This window comes from Bufo gargarizans, unplaced genomic scaffold, assembly GCF_014858855.1.
Source record: "Bufo gargarizans isolate SCDJY-AF-19 unplaced genomic scaffold, ASM1485885v1 fragScaff_scaffold_343_pilon, whole genome shotgun sequence".
Lineage (NCBI taxonomy): Eukaryota > Metazoa > Chordata > Amphibia > Anura > Bufonidae > Bufo > Bufo gargarizans.
The window spans coordinates 50,854-74,172 of record NW_025334098.1 but is presented as its reverse complement, the minus strand read 5'-3'; the positions used below and the strand labels follow the sequence as shown (position 1 = coordinate 74,172).

General features: G+C 52.7%; 1 protein-coding gene across 2 annotated transcripts; it reads right to left on the bottom strand.

Annotated features, from left to right (window-relative positions):
- Positions 1 to 985: 985 nt before the first annotated feature.
- On the bottom strand, positions 986 to 17,409 carry LOC122922419 (terminal nucleotidyltransferase 5C-like). 2 transcript variants are annotated; one of them, XM_044273019.1, is made up of 3 exons: positions 16,654 to 17,409; positions 6,589 to 6,679; positions 986 to 2,494 (listed from the first exon to the last, which is right to left on the bottom strand). In XM_044273019.1, exon 3 carries the CDS (start codon positions 2,464 to 2,466, stop codon positions 1,291 to 1,293), a length of 1,176 nt encoding a protein of 391 aa, XP_044128954.1. In that variant the 5' UTR covers positions 2,467 to 2,494; positions 6,589 to 6,679; positions 16,654 to 17,409; the 3' UTR covers positions 986 to 1,290. The 2 variants fall into 2 exon arrangements, with proteins under 2 accessions (XP_044128954.1, XP_044128955.1); XM_044273020.1 differs by having other exon boundaries at positions 16,835 to 17,409.
- Positions 17,410 to 23,319: the final 5,910 nt, after the last annotated feature.

The following is a 23,319-nucleotide window of genomic DNA, read 5'->3' as shown; positions in this document are numbered from 1 at the left end:
TACACCCGGGGTCATCCAGCGAGCCCCCCTGACCTGAAGGTTACACCCGAGGTTGTCTAGCCAGCCCCTCCCTCTGGAGGTTACACTCTTACACTCTGGGTCGTCCAACGAGCCCCTCCCTTTATAGGTTACACCTGGGGACATCCAGTCAGCCCCTCCCCCTGGAGGTTACACCCGGGGTCATCCAGTCAGCCCCACCCTCTGGAGGTTACACCCGGGGTCATCCAGTCAGCCCCACCCTCTGGAGGTTACACCCGGGGTCATCCAGTAATAATCATTGATAGGAAGACCACACAACACTGATAATCCCCACATGGCTGAGGATGTCTGCTACACTTTTTGTGCTGAGCGGCTTCCACTCATACTCTAGCCACATCCAGGGCTGCAGTCAGTATTCTGCTGGTTGATGTGAATACCTGGTCCCGTCAGCAGTTTGCTGAGAGAACCAGCCTGACCCATGTAATCACTACATCACCCATCACGCAGCAAAGCATGCCCTGTAATGCCACTGAGCCAGCAGGGAGATCGGCAAGTTCACGCAGACTGAAAACAGACAGAAATCCAGCAAAATTACGACTGCAGCTCTGGATGGCACTGGAGATGGAACTTGGGATCAGTGACACTGCACTGGCTGGGATGGACCACCCCAAAAAAAAATTCAGAGAAGATATAAGAGGTGATGAGAAGACTCCGGCGCCCCCGTCCCGGATTACAAACAGCACGAAGATCCCGACATAAGAATAAAAAACTAAAAACACTTAGACACTAAAAAAACAGCAAAGACAACAAAAGGAAACCATTAATGACACGAATCCCCAGTACAAGCAGCTTCTCCAGGCACCGCAGCATTGGCAGTCCTAGAATGAACGCCCCCTGCAGTCTCATTTAAGAAAAAAAAAAAAAAAAAAAAAAAACAGCCCCAGTCCTGGTCAGCATTCCAGCATTCTCCAGGTCACGGACCTCATTGCCATGAACTGCAGAGTCACTGTGCACATACATCACTTATCTCAAAATGTGCAGAATGGGGAATGCAGCTCTGAAGTATGGGCAGTCTCTATATGGGCAGATGTCCCCTGCATTATACAAGCTGAACTAAGCTTGTATGGTGCCTGCTGCCAGTCTCCGATAACAAGCGGTAGAAGAGTGAGTTCAGCTCTGGAGTATGCTCAGTACTAGATAAGCCATGTATGTACAGCGTGTCTCTGCCATTTATGTAGAATAATTCTATAGATGTAGCTTGCATGAGGTTTTCCATGAAGTGACGACGTGCGCTCGGGGAAATCTTTATTCCTACACCAGCCCGCTCTGCAGGTGTATGTGAAACTGGTAGGGGGGGTAGAAGATGGCCGACTGGCCCTGAGGTATGTAATAGTTGTTGAAGTTCCTGTCGCTCATGTAGGGGGCGGGCTGGTAATAACAGGTCACGTTTGCCGTGTTCGGGATGATGTTCTGTTCTCCAAGCACTTTCAGAGCCAAGATGGTGATCATATTAAGAGTCTGCCTGCGCTCGTGACCCATCAGACACACTGTGCTCTCATTGACCACCGTGCGCAGGGTCATCAGGTAGTCGTACTTGCTCTTCTCTTCTCCGATGAAGTGGTTGCGCAGATAGGACTCTATTTTCCTCTGCTGTTCGGTCACATCAGGAAAGTCTATGAAGAACCGTGAACACATGTAGCGCTCCAGGGACTTGATTTCAGTCTCACTGGTTGGCTTGTAATCCCGAACCAAGAGGTTGCTGTACTTTAGAAGGCCACCCCCTCGGATCTCTTCGGGGTTTCTTGTGGCGATACGTTTGCACCGGAGATGTTCCATTGCTTCATGGAAATCTCCGTACATGCTCTCGGCCACCACAGTGGGGTAGGTATCTGGGGTCAGTTCACAGTCCTCATCGGTGTAAATGTGGAGGATGGAGTCCAGGGTGATCTGGAAGGAGTCCACACTGAACTCAAACTGCCTGCGGAGAGAGTTAACAAACTTCAGCTCTACGTTCTTCCCGCTGTTGTTGGATAGTGAAATTAAGCTCCAGCGGTCGTGGTCAGTGGACACCTTCACCATCTTCTGGACGTACGCCTCATTCATGGTGAGGGCAGTGATCTTCTCCTTGTTGACGCATTTGGGAAGAAAGTCTAAGAGAGAATCTAAGACAATCTCCTTTACAGTCTGGAAGGCCTGATCATCTGGAAGCTCCACCCCAAAAATGATGTCCAAGTCCTTGCAGCTGGTCCCGTTCTGGCGCATGAGGATGTGACTGGCTGTGGAGCCGTTGAGGCGAATGTCTCGTATTGCGATTTTCTTCTTTATTAGCTGCTCCTTCACCACACAGATGATATCCTTGGGTTTCACCTCCATGGTTGGGAAGTTCCCTCTGCCGTGGATGGGGACGACCTCAGTCAGAACCTGATTGAGGATGGTGATTTGATCCTGGGTCAGATTGCTGAATCTACAGTCCAACTCTTCAGTCATGGCGGACGGTCAATGATACTTGGACTATCTAAGAGAAAAGTGTTAGAGGAGCATTAGTATAGTCTGGAGAAGATGGGGGGGATATTACAGAGGAAAGAGAAGCGTTTCAGGGGGGTCAGTACTGTCTGCAGAAGACACGGGGGGGATGTTACATAGAGGAAAGAGAAGCGTTACAGGGGGGCCATTGCCGTCTGTAGAAGACACGGAGGGGATGTTACATAGAGGAAAGAGAAGCGTTACAGGGGGGCCATTACCGTCTGTAGATGGGGGAGGTACAGGAGGAATATATAGAAACCTAGAATGTGTCGGCAGATAAGAACCATTTGGCCCATCTAGTCTGCCCGATATACTGAATACTATGGATAGCCCCGGCCCTATCTTATATGAAGGATGGCCTTATGCCTATACCATGACACAAAGATAAATCACTTCAGAACTTTTTCCACCTTTAATGTGACCTATAAACTGTACAACTCAATTGAAAAACAAACTGAAATCTTTTAGGTGGAGGGAAGAAAACAAAAAATAACTAAAATAATGTAGTTGCATAAGTGTGCACACCCTCTTATAACTGGGGATGTAGGGGACATGATAGAAACTTTTAAATACATAAAGGGGATCAACAAGGTAAAAGAGGAGAGAAGATTTACAAGAAGGAAAACTGCTACAAGAGGACATAGTGTTAAATAAGAGGGGCAAAGGGTTAACAGTAATATCAGGAAGTATTACTTTACTGAGAGAGTAGTGGATGCAGGGAATAGCCTTCCTGCAGAAGTGGCAGCTGCAAATACAGTGGAGGAGTTTAAGCATGCATGGGATAGGCATAAGGCCATCCTTCATATAAGATAGGGCCGGGGCTATCCATAGTATTCAGTGTATTGGGCAGACTAGATGGGCCAAATGGTTCTTATCTGCCGACACATTCTAGGTTTCTAGCTGTGTTCAGAATTAAGCAATCACATCCACAATCCTGTTAGATAGCAGTCAGCATACACCGGCCATCATGTAAAGGGCCTCTGATTAACCCCAGACAAAGCTCCGCTGCTCTAGTTGGCCTTTCCTGAAATGTCCTTAGTCGCATCCCACAGCAGAAGCCACGGTCCACAGAGAGCTTCCAAAGCATCAGAGGGGTCTCATTGTTAGAAGGTATCAGTCAGGAGAAGGGGACAAAAGAATTTCCAAGGCATTAGATCTACCATGGAACACAGTGAAGACCGTCATCATCAAGTGGAGGAAATATGGCCCAACAGTGACATCACCAAGAACTGGACGTCCCTCCAACATGAATGGATGAAAAGACAAGTAGAAAACTGGTCTGGGAGGTGACCAAGAGGCCTACAGCAACATTACAGGAGCTGTGGGAATATCTGGCAATTCCTGGCTTGTGTGGTCCATGGGACAACAATCTCCCGTATTCTTCATATGTCTGAAGTCTCCCAAAAGCATGGGAGAAAAGGTGTTATGGTCTGATGAAACCAAGGTTGGACTTTTTGGCAATAAAAATAAGATCTGTTTGGGGCAAAAACAACACTGCCCATCACCAGAAGAACCCCAGCCCCACAGTGAGGCCTGGTGGTGGCAGCATCATGCCAAGGGGCTGCTCTTCTTCAGCTGGAACTGGGGCCTTAGTTAAGCTGGAGGGAATTCTGAGCAGTTCCAAATACCGGTCAATATTGGCCCAAAACCTTCAGGCTTCTGCTAGAAAGCTGAACATGAAGAGGAACTTCATCTCTCAGCATGACAACGACCCAAAGCATAGATCCAAATCAGTAAAGGAATGGCTTCACCAGAAGAAGATGAAAGTTGTGGAATGGCCCAGCCAGAGCCCAGACCTGAATCCGATTGACAATCTGTGGGGTGATCTGAAGAGGGCCGTGCCCAGGAGATGCCCTGGCAATCTGTGGGGTGATCTGAAGAGGGCTGTGCCCAGGAGATGCCCTGGCAATCTGTGGGGTGATCTGAAGAGGGCTGTGCCCAGGAGATGCCCTGGCAATCTGTGGGGTGATCTGAAGAGGGCTGTGCCCAGGAGATGCCCTGGCAATCTGTGGGGTGATCTGAAGAGGGCTGTGCCCAGGAGATGCCCTGGCAATCTGTGGGGTGATCTGAAGAGGGCTGTGCCCAGGAGATGCCCTCGCAATCTGTGGGGTGATCTGAAGAGGGCAGTGCCCAGGAGATGCCCTCGCAATCTGTTGGGTGATCTGAAGAGGGCAGTGCCCAGGAGATGCCCTCGCAATCTGTGGGGTGATCTGAAGAGGGCTGTGCCCAGGAGATGCCCTCGCAATCTGTGGGGTGATCTGAAGAGGGCTGTGTCCAGGAGATGCCCTCGCAATCTGTGGGGTGATCTGAAGAGGGCTGTGCCCAGGAGATGCCCTCGCAATCTGTGGGGTGATCTGAAGAGGGCTGTGCCCAGGAGATGCCCTGGCAATCTGTGGGGTGATCTGAAGAGGGCTGTGCCCAGGAGATGCCCTGGCAATCTGTGGGGTGATCTGAAGAGGGCTGTGCCCAGGAGATGCCCTGGCAATCTGTGGGGTGATCTGAAGAGGGCTGTGCCCAGGAGATGCCCTGGCAATCTGTGGGGTGATCTGAAGAGGGCTGTGCCCAGGAGATGCCCTCGCAATCTGTGGGGTGATCTGAAGAGGGCTGTGCCCAGGAGATGCCCTCGCAATCTGTGGGGTGATCTAAAGAGGGCTGTGCCCAGGAGATGCCCTCGCAATCTGTGGGGTGATCTGAAGAGGGCTGTGCCCAGGAGATGCCCTCGCAATCTGTGGGGTGATCTGAAGAGGGCTGTGCCCAGGAGATGCCCTCGCAATCTGTGGGGTGATCTGAAGAGGGCTGTGTCCAGGAGATGCCCTCGCAATCTGTGGGGTGATCTGAAGAGGGCTGTGTCCAGGAGATGCCTTCGCAATCTGTGGGGTGATCTGAAGAGGGCTGTGCCCAGGAGATGCCCTCGCAATCTGTGGGGTGATCTGAAGAGGGCTGTGCCCAGGAGATGCCCTCGCAATCTGACAGATTTGGAGGGTTTCTGCAAAGAAGAGTCAAAATGTGCCATGGTGATAGACTCATCCCCAAAAAGACTAAGTGCTGGAATAACATCAAAAGAGGCTTCAACAAAGTATTAGTGTAAGGGTGTGCACACTTATGCAACCAGATTTTATTTTATTTTTATATTTTTTCTTCCCACCACCTAAAAGATTTCAGTTTGTTTTCCATTGAGTTGTACAGTTTATAGGTCACATTAAAGGTGGGAAAAGTTCTGAAATGATGTATCTTTGTCTCATTTTTTTGTGTAGATTTTTATGTCCACTGTATGTATGGATATATATAGGGGGTCAGTACAGTCTGTACATGGGGGGAGGTACAGGAGGAATATATAGGCTATGAGTAGGATATATATAAGATTTCTTGTGAGCCACTTCAACCACTCGCACTGATGACTGTGGATTTTTAGACACAATGGGGGTTATTTACTAACAGAAATATGTCTATATTAGGCGTATTTATGGCACAGATTGCGATTTTCCCCCGCTCACACAGGTCTAAAAAAGTTGGCATTGCGGGAAAGGAGCCGTGCCGGCAAATGGTCTAAATCTATGCCAGCTGTGCAGGCCTGCGGCCTCCCTTAATAACTTTGGCGGATCCACCGCCAGCGCAGGGCACTATTAAGACCCGCGTCTAACATGCCAGTCTAATAAATGACCCCCAATGTGCGGCAGGAAGGCTCGGAGCTGGCACTATCTGTTCCTGAAGCCCTGGAGGCAGTGACAGCGCTGAGCAAGATCTAAACAGCAGATCAGCTCCCAGGCGTCTGCAGATAATGACAGGTTAATGAGAGGCAGTGTAAGAGCGGCTGATGTCTGGGCCCCGGGGGTGCGGGGTCCGCCTCTGGAGCAGCTGCTGGGCCTCATCACCCTGGTCCTGTGCTATAAGTGAGACTGTCGAGGGCTGTTTACTCATATACAGTCCAGTGGTATTCAGAAAATTGTGGACGTCATCTCTGTTATCATGTAAGGGTAATACTCTGCGGCGGTCTGCGTTCCGGACCACCAGGTGCCAGATTACAGGATATATACCATATACCGCTGGTGCGAGGTTGGCGGCCGTCACTGGTTAAATCTCACTCACCGAAGACGTCTCTGCTGCTCGGCCGGGAGATTAGTCGGATGACTCATGTGACACTCGGATTGTTGTCATGTCACATACAGACAGGAGACACCTGCAGAGAGACGAGAGGGCAAAGTAAGAAAGGGACACCGAGCACTGGGAAAGAGAGACAGCCGAGCAGTGTCACACCGCCGCTCTGCAATGCCGGACCACCAGACAAGCACTCTATAATCCAGTACCAGAGATCACAGCCACTGGTTTAGCGACTTCCCCCCAGACTCTGCTCTCACCCACAGGGGGCGGCACTGCACGCCTTTTGGGGGGGACAGAAACCTAAAGATTCAGCAATGTAAAATGTCCTGCAACTATCTAAGGCTGCGTTCATAGATCCAGCGCAAATGCCAGCGGGACAAAAAAACATTTACCGCCGCTTCTAAATCTACGCTAGCTTCTGAGCGGTCTTACATTTTTTAGACCAAATGGTAAATGAAACGGGTCTACCGGCCCTCCCCTCCCCCGCACACTTTTTTAGACCTAGCATGAGCGAGGAAAAGTTGCAGATTGCGGCATAAATAACCTTTGCGAAGCAATCAGCCAGAAATACCCCTAATATAGACATATTTCTGGATAGTAAATGACCCTGTTTGTGTTTCATTCCTCAGCACTCTCAAGATCTCTGCTTGCAGTCACTTACTTACTATTTACAGTTAAAGGGACTGAAATATTTTTATGGCTTTTCTTTGTCAGCGTAAATAAGAAATAAAGAAAACGAATCCTGAGCTTGGCCGCATGAAGAAGACAGCCGAGCGCGCTCACAGACCCTCCATACGTCTGCTATAGGTCTGACGCCTCAGCACCACAAGTCCCAGCATTGTCACAAGACTTGTGCTCACCGTATCATGCATCCTGCAGAGAAGCGCTCACAGACCTCCTGCCCCTGATCTCAGACATTTCCCGTCTGCATCGACTTCCCGGCTCGGGCCTTATAACCGGACAAGAAACACCTGATGTTTTCTTCATCCTCTAATAGAGAGACGTCCACATTCATGGGTGGCCCCCCAACCTCTAAAGGCATCCACATTCATGGGTGGCCCCCCAACCTCTAAAAGGCATCTATCCTCAGGGGTGGCCCCCCAACCTCTAAAGGCATCCATCCTCAGGGGTGGCCCCCCAACCTCTAAAGGCATCCATCCTCAGGGGTGGCCCCCCAACCTCTAAAGGCATCCATCCTCAGGGGTGGCCCCCCAACCTCTAAAGGCATCCATCCTCAGGGGTGGCCCCCCAACCTCTAAAGGCATCCATCCTCAGGGGTGGCCCCCCAACCTCTAAAGGCATCCATCCTCAGGGGTGGCCCCCCAACCTCTAAAGGCATCCATCCTCAGGGGTGGCCCCCAACCTCTAAAGGCATCCATCCTCAGGGGTGGCCCCCCAACCTCTAAAGGCATCCATCCTCAGGGGTGGCCCCCCCAACCTCTAAAGGCATCCATCCTCAGGGGTGGCCCCCCAACCTCTAAAGGCATCCATCCTCAGGGGTGGCCCCCAACCTCTAAAGGCATCCATCCTCAGGGGTGGCCCCCCAACCTCTAAAGGCATCCATCCTCAGGGGTGGCCCCCCAACCTCTAAAGGCATCCATCCTCAGGGGTGGCCCCCCAACCTCTAAAGGCATCCATCCTCAGGGGTGGCCCCCCAACCTCTAAAGGCATCCATCCTCAGGGGTGGCCCCCCAACCTCTAAAGGCATCCATCCTCAGGGGTGGCCCCCCAACCTCTAAAGGCATCCATCCTCAGGGGTGGCCCCCAACATCTAAAGGCATCCATCCTTAGGGGGGACCCCAACATCCAAAGGCCACACCCCCTCCCACTCACAAAGTGAGTGATGTCACAGCAGCGGGATGAAGGGTCCAGGAGGGGAGGATGAGGCAGATGATGTCACAGCAGCCGGGTGAAGGGTCCAGGAGGGGGGGACGAGGCAGATGAGGTCACAGAGGAGTGGTGAAGGGTCCAGGAGGGGGGGACGAGGCAGATGATGTCACAGCAGCGGGGTGAAGGGTCCAGCAGGCGAGGACAAGGCGGATGATGTCACAGCAGCGGGGTGAAGGGTCCAGGAGGGGAGGACGAGGCAGATGATGTCACAGCAGCAGGGTGAAGGGTCCAGGAGTGGAGGACAAGGCGGATGATGTCACAGAGGTGGGGTGAAGGGTCCCGGAGGGGAGGACGAGGCAGATGATGTCACAGCAGAGGAGTAAAGGGTCCAGGAAAAGAGGACAAGGCGGATGATGTCATAGCAGCGGGGTGAAGGGTCCAGGAGGGGAGGACGAGGCAGATGATGTCACAGAGGTGGGGTGAAGGATCCAGGAGGGGAGGACGAGGCAGATGATGTCACAGAGGTGGGGTGAAGGGTCCAGGAGGGGGGGGCGAGGCAGATGAGGTCACAGAGGAGTGGTGAAGGGTCCAGGAGGGGGGGACGAGGCAGATGATGTCACAGCAGAGGAGTAAAGGGTCCAGGAAAAGAGGACAAGGCGGATGATGTCATAGCAGCGGGGTGAAGGGTCCAGGAGGGGAGGACGAGGCAGATGATGTCACAGAGGTGGGGTGAAGGATCCAGGAGGGGAGGACAAGGCAGATGATGTCACAGCAGCCGGGTGAAGGGTCCAGGAGGGGGGGGCGAGGCAGATGAGGTCACAGAGGAGTGGTGAAGGGTCCAGGAGGGGGGGACGAGGCAGATGATGTCACAGCAGCGGGGTGAAGGGTCCAGCAGGGGAGGACGAGGCAGATGAGGTCACAGCAGCGGGGTGAAGGGTCCAGGAGGGGAGGACAAGGCAGATGATGTCACAGCAGCGGGGTGAAGGGTCCAGGAGAGGAGGACGAGGCAGATGATGTTACAGAGGTGGGGTGAAGGGTCCAGAAGGGGAGGACAAGGCAGGTGAGGTCACAGAGGTGGGGTGAAGGGTCCAGGAGGGGAGGACGAGGCAGATGATGTCACAGCAGCGGGGTGAAGGGTCCAGGAGGGGAGGACGAGGCAGGTGAGGTCACAGAGGTGGGGTGTTCAGTGGATGACACAATAACAACCAGTATCTGCACCCAGACCAGGGTAATGAACATACAAGCAGCACCTCACCATTTAGTGCTAACAGAACGGCCCTGCGCAGCCTGCATGATGTTGCATTAGTATTGGCACCCTAGTACTATATTTCTACCCTTGTTCAGAGCCACTATGGCTGTGGACAGAATGCTCCAAAACCGGACAACTTTTATGACAGTCAACAGAAGAACAGTCAAGCGGACCAGAGGCAGCAGCCAACCTCACCGCAGTCCTGGGACTGTCTGGCCGGCTCGAGGTTACTGGAGCTCCCTGCAGAAGAAGCTGTGTCAGTCCATACCAACCTCTAAAGGCATCCATCCTCAGGGGTGGCCCCCCAACCTCTAAAGGCATCCATCCTCAGGGGTGGCCCCCCAACCTCTAAAGGCATCCATCCTCAGGGGTGGCCCCCCAACCTCTAAAGGCATCCATCCTCAGGGGTGGCCCCCCAACCTCTAAAAGGCATCCATCCTCAGGGGTGGCCCCCAACATCTAAAGGCATCCATCCTTAGGGGGGACCCCAACATCCAAAGGCCACACCCCCTCCCACTCACAAAGTGAGTGATGTCACAGCAGCGGGATGAAGGGTCCAGGAGGGGAGGATGAGGCAGATGATGTCACAGCAGCCGGGTGAAGGGTCCAGGAGGGGGGGACGAGGCAGATGAGGTCACAGCAGCGGGATGAAGGGTCCAGGAGGGGAGGATGAGGCAGATGAGGTCACAGCAGCAGGGTGAAGGGTCCAGGAGGGGAGGACAAGGCAGATGATGTCACAGCAGCGGGGTGAAGGGTCCAGCAGGGGAGGACAAGGCGGATGATGTCACAGCAGCGGGGTGAAGGGTCCAGGAGGGGAGGACGAGGCAGATGATGTCACAGCAGCAGGGTGAAGGGTCCAGGAGTGGAGGACAAGGCGGATGATGTCACAGAGGTGGGGTGAAGGGTCCCGGAGGGGAAGGGTCCAGGAGGGGAGGATGAGGCAGATGATGTCACAGCAGCCGGGTGAAGGGTCCAGGAGGGGAGGACAAGGCAGATGATGTCACAGCAGCCGGGTGAAGGGTCCAGGAGGGGGGGGCGAGGCAGATGAGGTCACAGAGGAGTGGTGAAGGGTCCAGGAGGGGGGGACGAGGCAGATGATGTCACAGCAGCGGGGTGAAGGGTCCAGCAGGGGAGGACGAGGCAGATGAGGTCACAGCAGCAGGGTGAAGGGTCCAGGAGGGGAGGACAAGGCAGATGATGTCACAGCAGCGGGGTGAAGGGTCCAGGAGAGGAGGACGAGGCAGATGATGTTACAGAGGTGGGGTGAAGGGTCCAGAAGGGGAGGACAAGGCAGGTGAGGTCACAGAGGTGGGGTGAAGGGTCCAGGAGGGGAGGACGAGGCAGATGATGTCACAGCAGCGGGGTGAAGGGTCCAGGAGGGGAGGACGAGGCAGGTGAGGTCACAGAGGTGGGGTGTTCAGTGGATGACACAATAACAACCAGTATCTGCACCCAGACCAGGGTAATGAACATACAAGCAGCACCTCACCATTTAGTGCTAACAGAACGGCCCTGCGCAGCCTGCATGATGTTGCATTAGTATTGGCACCCTAGTACTATATTTCTACCCTTGTTCAGAGCCACTATGGCTGTGGACAGAATGCTCCAAAACCGGACAACTTTTATGACAGTCAACAGAAGAACAGTCAAGCGGACCAGAGGCAGCAGCCAACCTCACCGCAGTCCTGGGACTGTCTGGCCGGCTCGAGGTTACTGGAGCTCCCTGCAGAAGAAGCTGTGTCAGTCCATACTGATGACAGCACAGGGAACGTCCCCTGCAGCTTCAGGCATTACTAGAGTTCTACACGTGTTTAGTCCCAGCACCTTCCAGTTGTATCCTGACGATCTGTAAGACGGAAGGTTCCGGCTCGTTACAGGGATGAATCTGTGATGCTGAGGTTTACGCCATGAGCTGCAGCAAAGTGGGTGCCCCGGCAGAGGCTGCCCTTCATGAGGCGCTACGTGGCAGCATTATTCCACAGTCGGTGACTCCAGCAGAGAGTATAACAGTATACAAACACGGCGCGGCACCACAGCCGTCAGTATACAAACACGGCGCGGCACCACAGCCGTCAGTATACAAACACGGCGCGGCACCACAGCCGTCAGTATACAAACACGGCGCGGCACCACAGCCGTCAGTATACAAACACGGCGCGGCACCACAGCCGTCAGTATACAAACACGGCGCGGCACCACAGCCGTCAGTATACAAACACGGCGCGGCACCACAGCCGTCAGTATACAAACACGGCGCGGCACCACAGCCGTCAGTATACAAACACGGCGCGGCACCACAGCCGTCAGTATAACACACAGCGCGGCACCACAGCCGTCAGTATAACACACAGCGCGGCACCACAGCCGTCAGTATAACACACAGCGCGGCACCACAGCCGTCAGTATAACACACAGCGCGGCACCACAGCCGTCAGTATAACACACAGCGCGGCACCACAGCCGTCAGTATAACACACAGCGCTGGTACTGACAGCTGCCGTAGGTAGACGTACAGTTGCCGAAGGTAAGAGGCTGTAGTGCGGCAGACATTGGGGCTCATTTACAAACAATTTTACTCCAACGTTTGGCATGAAAATGGCACACAAGCCTTTTCTGGGAGTTTTTCAACACCCGTGAGCCAACATATTTTTTTTGCACCGCGTTAGACACACAGGAGTGCCGGATGAGGTGGGGGCGTGCCGGGGGTCCAGACTTCAGCCTTGACAAATTTACCAAAATTTACTCCTGCAAATGTTGGCGAAAAACTACCGCAGCCAGGGGTCAGGACTACTGAAGGGTCACACACCTCGCCGTAACATAGGCGCATCTTCCGCCAGCGCACAAGGGGTGTAAAAAGGCATTCTTTGTAAATGACCCCCATTTTTCGCTGCCATATCTGAGAAGTACTCGCCCCTCTGACGGCGTTTCTTACAATCCCAATATTTTCACCACCGCTCAGACCTCGCGGTACTGGTGTACACAGAAACGCTGAAAGAGATAAAAAGCGGGGACTCCGCAGACATTGCACACTTCCCTGCCGCAGACTATTGCACTGTTTCAGCTTTGGACGGAGATCGGGCGTCACATCGGAGCAATGAATCACTCCTCTATTACAGGCTCGGAGTTTATAAGACGGCGGCCCGCACAGGCTCCAGTGGCACCATTTAACCCTTCAAATACTACAGTTATCAAGTACAATACAGAACATAAACAAGTGACCCCTGTGGTCGGGCGGCAGCGGCCTGTCCCATTATATCACACGTATGCGGTATATACTGTAGATATACATTAGGGCTCATTCACACGGCCGCAGTCTCGGGTGCTGTCCGCATCTTTTGCGGCCCCATTGAAATGTATGGGTCCGAACCCGTTTTACAAAATTGCAGAACGGATGCGGACTCGTTCATATGGTCGTCTGAATGAGCCCTAACACCGCCATCCAGGGAATATCAGGAGTCACTCGCACTTAGAGTAGAGAGGTTGAGTAAATAGGATGCGAGGTACGAGGTATAATAGATGCAGTGTAGAGGTATATAGTATATACAGCAGTGTACTGATATGTGAGGTATGAGGTATAATAGATGCAGTGTACAGATATATAGTATATACAGCAGTGTACTGATATGTGAGGTACGAGGTATAATAGATGCAGTGTGTACAGATATATAGTATATACAGCAGTGTACTGATATGTGAGGAACGAGGTATAATAGATGCAGTGTGTACAGATATATAGTATATACAGCAGTGTACTGATATGTGAGGAACGAGGTATAATAGATGCAGTGTGTACAGATATATAGTATATACAGCAGTGTACTGATATGTGAGGTACGAGGTATAATAGATGCAGTGTGTACAGATATATAGTATATACAGCAGTGTACTGATATGTGAGGTATGAGGTATAATAGATGCAGTGTACAGATATATAGTATATACAGCAGTGTATTGATATGTGAGGTACGAGGTATAATAGATGCAGTGTGTACAGATATATAGTATATACAGCAGTGTACTGATATGTGAGGTACGAGGTATAATAGATGCAGTGTGTACAGATATATAGTATATACAGCAGTGTACTGATATGTGAGGTACGAGGTATAATAGATGCAGTGTGTACAGATATATAGTATATACAGTAGTGTACTGATATGTGAGGTACGAGGTATAATAGATGCAGTGTGTACAGATATATAGTATATACAGCAGTGTACTGATATGTGAGGTACGAGGTATAATAGATGCAGTGTGTACAGATATATAGTATATACAGTAGTGTACTGATATGTGAGGTACGAGGTATAATAGATGCAGTGTGTACAGATATATAGTATATCCAGCAGTGTACTGATATGTGAGGTACGAGGTATAATAGATGCAGTGTGTACAGATATATAGTATATACAGCAGTGTACTGATATGTGAGGTACGAGGTATAATAGATGCAGTGTGTACAGATATATAGTATATACAGCAGTGTACTGATATGTGAGGTACGAGGTATAATAGATGCAGTGTGTACAGATATATATATACAGCAGTGTACTGATATGTGAGGTACGAGGTATAATAGATGCAGTGTGTACAGATATATAGTATATACAGCAGTGTACTGATATGTGAGGAACGAGGTATAATAGATGCAGTGTGTACAGATATATATACAGCAGTGTACTGATATGTGAGGTATGAGGTATAATAGATGCAGTGTGTACAGATATATAGTATATACAGCAGTGTACTGATATGTGAGGTACGAGGTATAATAGATGCAGTGTGTACAGATATATAGTATATACAGCACTGTACTGATATGTGAGGTACGAGGTATAATAGATGCAGTGTGTACAGATATATAGTATATACAGCAGTGTACTGATATGTGAGGAACGAGGTATAATAGATGCAGTGTGTACAGATATACAGTATATACAGCAGTGTATATACTATATGGCACTACTTCTGAGGTATAGTGAGGCATGAGGTACGACTTCTGAGGTATAATCGGGCATAAAGCACTAATTCTGAGGGGCAGTGAGGCACTACTGAGGTCCGGGGCGGCGAGGCGCTACTTCTGAGGGGCGGCGAGGCGCTACTTCTGAGGGGCGGCGAGGCGCTACTTCTGAGGGGCGGCGAGGCGCTACTTCTGAGGGGCGGCGAGGCGCTACTTCGGAGGGGCGGCGAGGCGCTACTTCTGAGGGGCGGCGAGGCGCTACTTCTGAGGGGCGGCGAGGCGCTACTTCTGAGGGGCGGCGAGGCGCTACTTCTGAGGGGCGGCGAGGCGCTACTTCTGAGGGGCGGCGAGGCGCTACTTCTGAGGGGCGGCGAGGCGCTACTTCTGAGGGGCGGCGAGGCGCTACTTCTGAGGGGCGGCGAGGCGCTACTTCTGAGGGGCGGCGAGGCGCTACTTCTGAGGGGCGGCGAGGCGCTACTTCTGAGGGGCGGCGAGGCGCTACTTCTGAGGGGCAGCGAGGCGCTACTTCTGAGGGGCAGCGAGGCGCTACTTCTGAGGGGCAGCGAGGCGCTACTTCTGAGGGGCAGCGAGGCGCTACTTCTGAGGGGCAGCGAGGCGCTACTTCTGAGGGGCAGCGAGGCGCTACTTCTGAGGGGCAGCGAGGCGCTACTTCTGAGGGGCAGCGAGGCACTACTTCTGAGGGGCAGCGAGGCACTACTTCTGAGGGGCAGCGAGGCACTACTTCTGAGGGGCAGCAAGGCACTACTTCTGAGGGGCAGCGAGGCACTACTTCTGAGGGGCAGCGAGGCACTACTTCTGAGGGGCAGCGAGGCACTACTTCTGAGGGGCAGCAAGGCACTACTTCTGAGGGGCAGCGAGGCACTACTTCTGAGGGGCAGCGAGGCACTACTTCTGAGGGGCAGTGAGGCACTACTTCTGAGGTATAGTGAGGCGCTACTTCTGAGGGGCAGCGAGGCGCTACTTCTGAGGGGCAGCGAGGCACTACTTCTGAGGTATAGTGAGGCGCTACTTCTGAGGGGCAGCGAGGCGCTACTTCTGAGGGGCAGCGAGGCGCTACTTCTGAGGGGCAGCGAGGCGCTACTTCTGAGGGGCAGCGAGGCGCTACTTCTGAGGGGCAGCGAGGCGCTACTTCTGAGGGGCAGCGAGGCGCTACTTCTGAGGGGCAGCGAGGCACTACTTCTGAGGGGCAGCGAGGCACTACTTCTGAGGGGCAGCGAGGCACTACTTCTGAGGGGCAGCGAGGCACTACTTCTGAGGGGCAGCGAGGCACTACTTCTGAGGGGCAGCAAGGCACTACTTCTGAGGGGCAGCAAGGCACTACTTCTGAGGGGCAGCGAGGCACTACTTCTGAGGGGCAGTGAGGCACTACTTCTGAGGGGCAGTGAGGCACTACTTCTGAGGTATAGTGAGGCGCTACTTCTGAGGGGCAGCGAGGCACTACTTCTGAGGGGCAGTGAGGCACTACTTCTGAGGTATAGTGAGGCGCTACTTCTGAGGTATAGTGAGGCGCTACTTCTGAGGTATAGTGAGGCACTACTTCTGAGGGGCAGCGAGGCACTACTTCTGAGGTATAGTGAGGCGCTACTTCTGAGGGGCAGCGAGGCGCTACTTCTGAGGGGCAGCGAGGCGCTACTTCTGAGGGGCAGCGAGGCGCTACTTCTGAGGGGCAGCGAGGCGCTACTTCTGAGGGGCAGCGAGGCGCTACTTCTGAGGGGCAGCGAGGCACTACTTCTGAGGGGCAGCGAGGCACTACTTCTGAGGGGCAGCGAGGCACTACTTCTGAGGGGCAGCGAGGCACTACTTCTGAGGGGCAGCGAGGCACTACTTCTGAGGGGCAGCAAGGCACTACTTCTGAGGGGCAGCAAGGCACTACTTCTGAGGGGCAGCGAGGCACTACTTCTGAGGGGCAGTGAGGCACTACTTCTGAGGTATAGTGAGGCGCTACTTCTGAGGTATAGTGAGGCGCTACTGAGGTCCGGAGGATGAGGCTCACCTGTTGTCTGCCCCGCACACCTCCCCACAGCGGCAGCCGGCTCCTCCGCCTCTCGGGAGAGATGTGCGGGACTCCGGGGTTGTTTTCCGGCCAGTGCTAGCGGTTCGGGCTGGATCGGCTCCCGGTAACTGCGAGTCCTCGAGTGCGCGTCAACCAACAGCGGAGCCTCCTCCTCACCTACCTCACCGTCTTCCCGGCGTAATACTGTCTCCATGACAACGTGACGTCACAACTCCTGTGACAGATAGGAACCGCCCACTTCTCGACGTCATAGCCCAGCGAGTGACCTATAAATGGAGTCCGCCCGCCTACAATTTGAGCGGGAAAGGCGTGTGGCGGCCAGGTGTGAAGTGTGAACCGTAATGAAGTGTCGGGAACGGCTGCTGAGGGGCTGTGTCCGACCATAATGGAGTGGCGGGGAAGGTCTGTGTCTGACTACAGAGGGTCCCGCTCTGGATGTTGAGGCATCTAGAGTGATGGTGGTCTGCGCACTGGATGGATGGTGGTCCGCGCACTGGACGGTTGGAGGTGGACAGATGGTGGTCCGCGCACTGGACGGTTGGAGGTGGACAGATGGTGGTCCGCGCACTGGACGGTTGGAGGTGGACAGATGGTGGTCCGCGCACTGGACGGTTGGAGGTGGACAGATGGTGGTCCGCGCACTCAGGGCCGGCCTTTGGGGTGTGCGGGCTGTGCGGCCGCACAGGGCGCCATAGCAACAGGGGCGCCGGGCGGCCGACAGCCCGCAATGTAATATGGGCAGGCGAGCCCCCCCCCCCCCCCCCCCCCTCCTGTACTCAGCAGGGGGCGCCCGGCGCCCGTTGCGGTAAAAAAAAAAGTTGCTTATATAAGTTGGGGGCGGCTGGCGGCGCCCCTCATTCTGCGCCGCCTGAGTGGCTTGCCGCTCTAAAGAATCCTGCCTGCGCCTGTTAGTGTAGCGTGGCCGAGCTCTGTTAGGTCCGCGGTACAGGAGCTTTTGTTTCCTGTACCCGGCCGGACTGACAGGAAGTGCTCACTTAGTGTGCACTTCCTGTCAGTCCGGCCGGGTACAGGAAACAAATGCTCCTGTACCGCGGATCGAACAGAGCTCGGCCACGCTACACTAGAGGTACACTAGAGTGACAAGGGGGGAGGAAAGAAAGAGAGAGTGACGAGGGGGGAGGAAAGAAAGAGAGAGAGTGACAAGGGGGGAGGGAAGAGAGAGAGTGACAAGGGGGGAGGGGGGAGGAAATAATGAGAGTGATGGGGGGGGGAGGAAATAATGAGTGATGGGGGGGGGAGGAAATAATGAGTGATGGGGGGGGGGGAAATAATGAGAGTGATGGGGGGGGGGAATAATGAGAGTGATGGGGGGGGGGAATAATGAGAGTGATGGGGGGGGGGAATAATGAGAGTGATGGGGGGGGGGAATAATGAGAGTGATGGGGGGGGGGAATAATGAGAGTGATGGGGGGGGGGGAAATAATGAGAGTGATGGGGGGGGAATAGTGAGAGTGATGGGGGGGGGAATAATGAGAGTGATGGGGGGGGGAATAATGAGAGTGATGGGGGGGGAAATAATGAGAGTGATGGGGGGGGGAATAATGAGTGATGGGGGGGGGAAATAATGAGAGTGATGGGGGGGGAATAATGAGAGTGATGGGGGGGGAAATAATGAGAGTGATGGGGGGGGGAATAGTGAGAGTGATGGGGGGGAATAATGAGAGTGATGGGGGGGAAATAATGAGAGTGATGGGGGGGGGGAAATAATGAGAGTGATGGGGGGGGGAAATAATGAGAGTGATGGGGGGGGAAATAATGAGAGTGATGGGGGGGGAAATAATGAGAGTGATGGGGGAGGGAAATAATGAGAGTGATGGGGGGGGGGAATAGTGAGAGTGATGGGGGGGGAATAATGAGAGTGATGGGGGGGGGGGGGATAATGAGCGTGACAAGGGAGGGCGGGTGGAATAATGAGTGACAAGGGAGAGGGGGGATAATGAGAGTGACAAGGGAAGGGGGGGGGGGGGAGAGAATGACAATGGAGTCCCCAGAGCCAGACTGCAGCCAGAGTCCAGATCATCTTATTGTCCTGGTGGTAAGTAGACAATGCAATATGTTTATTATTTAATTGTTTAGTTATTAATACTACATTGGAAACAAATTTTCTCAGCTGGACACCGGCCGACACTGTGCATGCGCTGGGAGCCTCACCAGCGTTTAGGGTAGGGAAAAAGCACTGGCCCGTACGTAATTTTTCCCTTCCCTAACCGCTGGTGAGGCTCCCGGTGCATGCGCAGTGTCGGCCGGTGTTCAGCTGAAAACATCCATCCGATCACTGCGCATTGGCCCATAGTTTTTCCCTACCCTAACCGCCGGCGAGGCTCCTGGCGCATGCGCACTCTGCTGTGAAATTTCCCTAACCTGTCGTTGTGCGCCTGCGCGGCGCTGCACACCTCCTCACGTCATGTCCGGTGCGACCGGAAGTGACGAGGGTAGGGAAATCTCACGAACTAGGGAAGTATAACATTACACCGGCCTTTGGGGTGTGAGGGCTGGTAACTACTTGGTTGGATAGTCAGCCAGCCTATGCCATGATGCCAGCAACAAGCAGTGTTTTTTTTTTTTTTTTGGGGGGGGGGGGGGCGCCACAAGGTTAGCTCGCACAGGGCGCCTGAACACCTAAGGCCGGCCCTGCGCGCACTGGACGGTTGGAGGTGGACAGATGGTGGTCCGCGCACTGGATGGATGGTGGTCCGTGCACTGGACGGTTGGGGGTGGACAGATGGTGGTGGGTGGCAGCGATGGAGGGCCACACTCTGGACTGACTGTCAGCGCTCTGGACAGTTGGCGTGGCTGCTGGAACCAGGCGCTGCTTATCTTTACAGGAGGCTTGTGGCCGCGGTGATGTCCAGACTGCTTTCCGTGGCTCATGTGACTGCAGTTTCCGTCTTGGGCGTTGCGCACATCTGGCTATAATGTCAATAGTGAGCAGCAAACGTCAAGAAAATAATTTGAGGTCGGATTACATTGATTCGGGGGCAGATTAGTTTTGGTCAGAATAAAGTGAGTTCACATTAATAACGCCCGACTGCGCAGAACAGGAGTGACGGCGACATACAACGGGGGTGAGGGATGAGAAGCCATTTTGTATAAACATGTCCTCCATCTTGTGCATATGTGGAAACATTAATGAGCCGGCTGTGGAGACTTGGCAGTTTGTGTATACTGTAGATGGCTACAAGGCCAAGGTGAGCGGCTCCCTCGTTTCCTTATCGGAGTCTGACAGATGAGAGTGATGTTCCTTCTGAGTTCGGGAGGCCCTGCTAACAAATACTAACTTTGAGAGAAGATGCTCCAGAAACGTTTGAATTGGTAGAATTCTGTCAGCATGGTGCGGAAGTATTGACTTTTATGAATAACCAATCAAATCATTCGTTTCGCTTTCCACCCCTTTCTTGGTTGCCAGATTTGTCTGTGATTATCTTTAGTGTTATAAAAATGTATGGTTGTGCAGTGTGTCTGTGTCAGCTCTCTGAGCGCTCCTAAAGGAAACTTCAAGTAGGACCCCGACAATTATAGAAGAAGGGGTTTTTGCCCCAACAACAGCTGAACAGGGGTGACGGCGACATACAACGGGCGTGAGAGCAACATACAGCTGGCAAATGGGGGTGATGGCGACATACAACAGGTGAGTGTATGGCGTCCGACAGGAGCAGCAGCCTGGATAACCCCGTACTGACCTCAAATTCTTGGAGCTATAACCTTTATTTTATTTTTTTATCGACAAGTTGAAGTTTTTAATGGCGCCACTTATGGGTGTAATAAATAAATAAAGAAACAGAACTTCACTCCCTGGGTAAGTACGATTACAGCTAAACCAAATTCATATAGAGTTTTTTTTTTTTTTTTTTTTTTTTTTTTTTTTTTTTAAGTTTTACTGCTTTTGCACAATAAAAATCCTTTTTGTAAAAAAAAAAAAAAGTTTTTGCCACATCCCACCTGTGCACCACACTCCGGCTGTGCACCAGAATGAAATTAATCTGTGGACCTGCTGGCCACACCCAGTCTCTGCCCTCACCACTCCCCTTTTCTGAATCCTGTAAATTTATAAATCTGCCCCTATAAATTTAAACTGCGCCTGTGGCTGATAAGTCTGGCTTGTTTATACCACTAAGGTTTGTTCCAAAATGTGCCAACATTTTCATTCACAGCGTCATGTTTAGGCCAAACCCCTCCCTGTGAATCGGTGTCCCCTTTCTGACAAACCTCACACCCTTTTTATGTGAGGTGTTAAAAGGTTATAAACTGTCTGAATAACTTGATAAATTGCACCAAAAACGAACACATTTTCAATAAGTAAATCTGCCCCAGCGGCTCCACCAGCAGAATAGTGAGTGCAGCTCTGGAGTATAATACAGGATGTAACTCAGGATCAGTACAGGATAAGTAATGTATGTACACAGTGCCTGCACCAGCAGAATAGTGAGTGCAGTTCTGGAGTATAATGCAGGATGTAACTCAGGATCAGTACAGGATAAGTAATGTATGTACACAGTGACTGCACCAGCAGAATAGTGAGTGCAGCTCTGGAGTATAATACAGGATGTAACTAAATGATTTTCCTATTTCATGACGTAAAGTCATAGTTTTATTAAAGACACGGAGGCGAGTATTGCTTTCTCCTTCTTTACTGAACCACCAATAGCAGCAAAGAGAAAAAATTAACATACAGGGAACCATAGCAACCAATGTCCCTCCCCTATGGCCCCTATAATAGGCCGCTCCTCCTATGGCTCTTCCTCTTTCTTTGGGATCCTGGTGCCAACATCCCGAACAATCCAACGAACTCATAACTTCAACCGGAACGAAGAACTCCACTCTGCACGAAACAGGAACCAGCAGTCGCCAACCTGGTCAACCACCGAAGAACTTTAAACAGGAACACTGCATACCATCCTTGAAGCAGCTTCAACCTGAAAGAGAGAACAGACCATGGGCCCAGGTGAATCCGGCATATCAGGACAAGAGCATCGGACACCAACTGCTCAAACAGACCCGATAGGGGTTGAATGACCAACGGCAATAAAGTGCATTAAACAAACACTACAATGGCAATGAAATAACCAACAGGACAATAAATACAATGTCAATAATAAATAACAGGACAATAACGCCGTAAAGACATACATAAGCGAGCCCTGAAAGAAAACAACCCACCAAAAGACCCAAGGGAGGGAAAACAGGGTGGGCAATACTCGCCTCCGTGTCTTTAATAAAACTATGACTTTACGTCATGAAATAGGAAAATCATTTAGTTTTACATCAAGACACGGAGGCTCATATTGCAAGTTCAAAGCCTGTCAATAATCGAAGCAAACAAATTAGCTGGAGGACGGAAATAGAACTCCCTGAACGTGGTAACATTAGACCAGTCGGCCAGGCGCATCACGTCCTCCAATCTGGCCCCCGAAACCGCCAGAGCGGTGGCCGAGGCCCCCCGTGCGGAATGGGCTGTGAAGACCGAAGTGTCAACACCTGCCAACGACATAACCCATTTAAGCCAACGCGCTAACGTAGGGCTAGTCACCGGGCCAAACGGATGCCGAATGGAAACGAACAGCTGTGGCCTGGTCGGAGACCTGTGTGCCAGAGTCCTGGACTCGTACTCCCGGAGGCACGCCACGGGGCATAAGATCGGAGAAGTAGGAAAACTAGGGTAGGAAACAAACCGGATGCTAGTCTTAGTGCGACGCGAGATGTTAAAGGTAACCCCCTCCGGGGTAAACGAACGCGCGTCGTAGTCAAGGGCCCTCACATCCGACACTCTCTTACATGAAATGAGGCAAAACAGTGCCAACAATTTAGCAGACAATTGCCTAATGGATAAAGCAGAATTTTCGGGCCAAGAGGCCAAAAAGCCCAAAACCAGGGAGACATCCCAAGTAGTGGAAAAACGAGGCCGAGGGGGACGAGACAACCGAGCCCCCCGAAGGAGGCGAGACACAGAAGGATGTTGACCAGCCGCGACACCCGCGTAGCCCTCGTGGGTAGAAGAAATAGCGGACCTGAAAAGGTTAATGGTCCGATAAGCCTTCCCCGCCTCAAAGAGAGAGGTGAGGAAACGCAGCAGGTCAGCTACAGGTGCCGAAACGGGATCCAAGTCCCGTTCCACGCACCAATTAGCCCAAGTTCTCCAGGCTGCCCGGTAAGACTTTCGGGTGCCGGGAGCCCACGCGCTGTCCAATAGTCGTCGAGTCGCAGCCGAAATTCCCTCGAAAGATCCAGGTGTCCGGAGATCCGGCACGCCAGCAGCCGCAGGGATCCGTCGAGGAGGAGGGGATGAAGTAGACCCTGAGGGTTGCGTAGGAGATCCAACCGGTTCGGGAGAAGAACAGGAACCTCCACCAGAATCTTCAACAATGAGGGGAACCAAACCTGGGATCCCCAGAACGGGACCACCAGAACCAGATCCGCCCGATGGCGGAGAACCTGCAGGAGAGTCCTCGGGATCATTGAGAACGGAGGAAACGCGTACAGGCGAGACACCGACCAGTCCTGGAGGAAAGCATCCACCGCCATTGCTTCCGGGTCCGGACGCCAGCTGAAGAACCGGGTCAGCTGCCTGTTGAGCCGGGAGGCGAAGAGATCGACGGACATTGGGCCCCATAAGTCCGAAATCGCTGC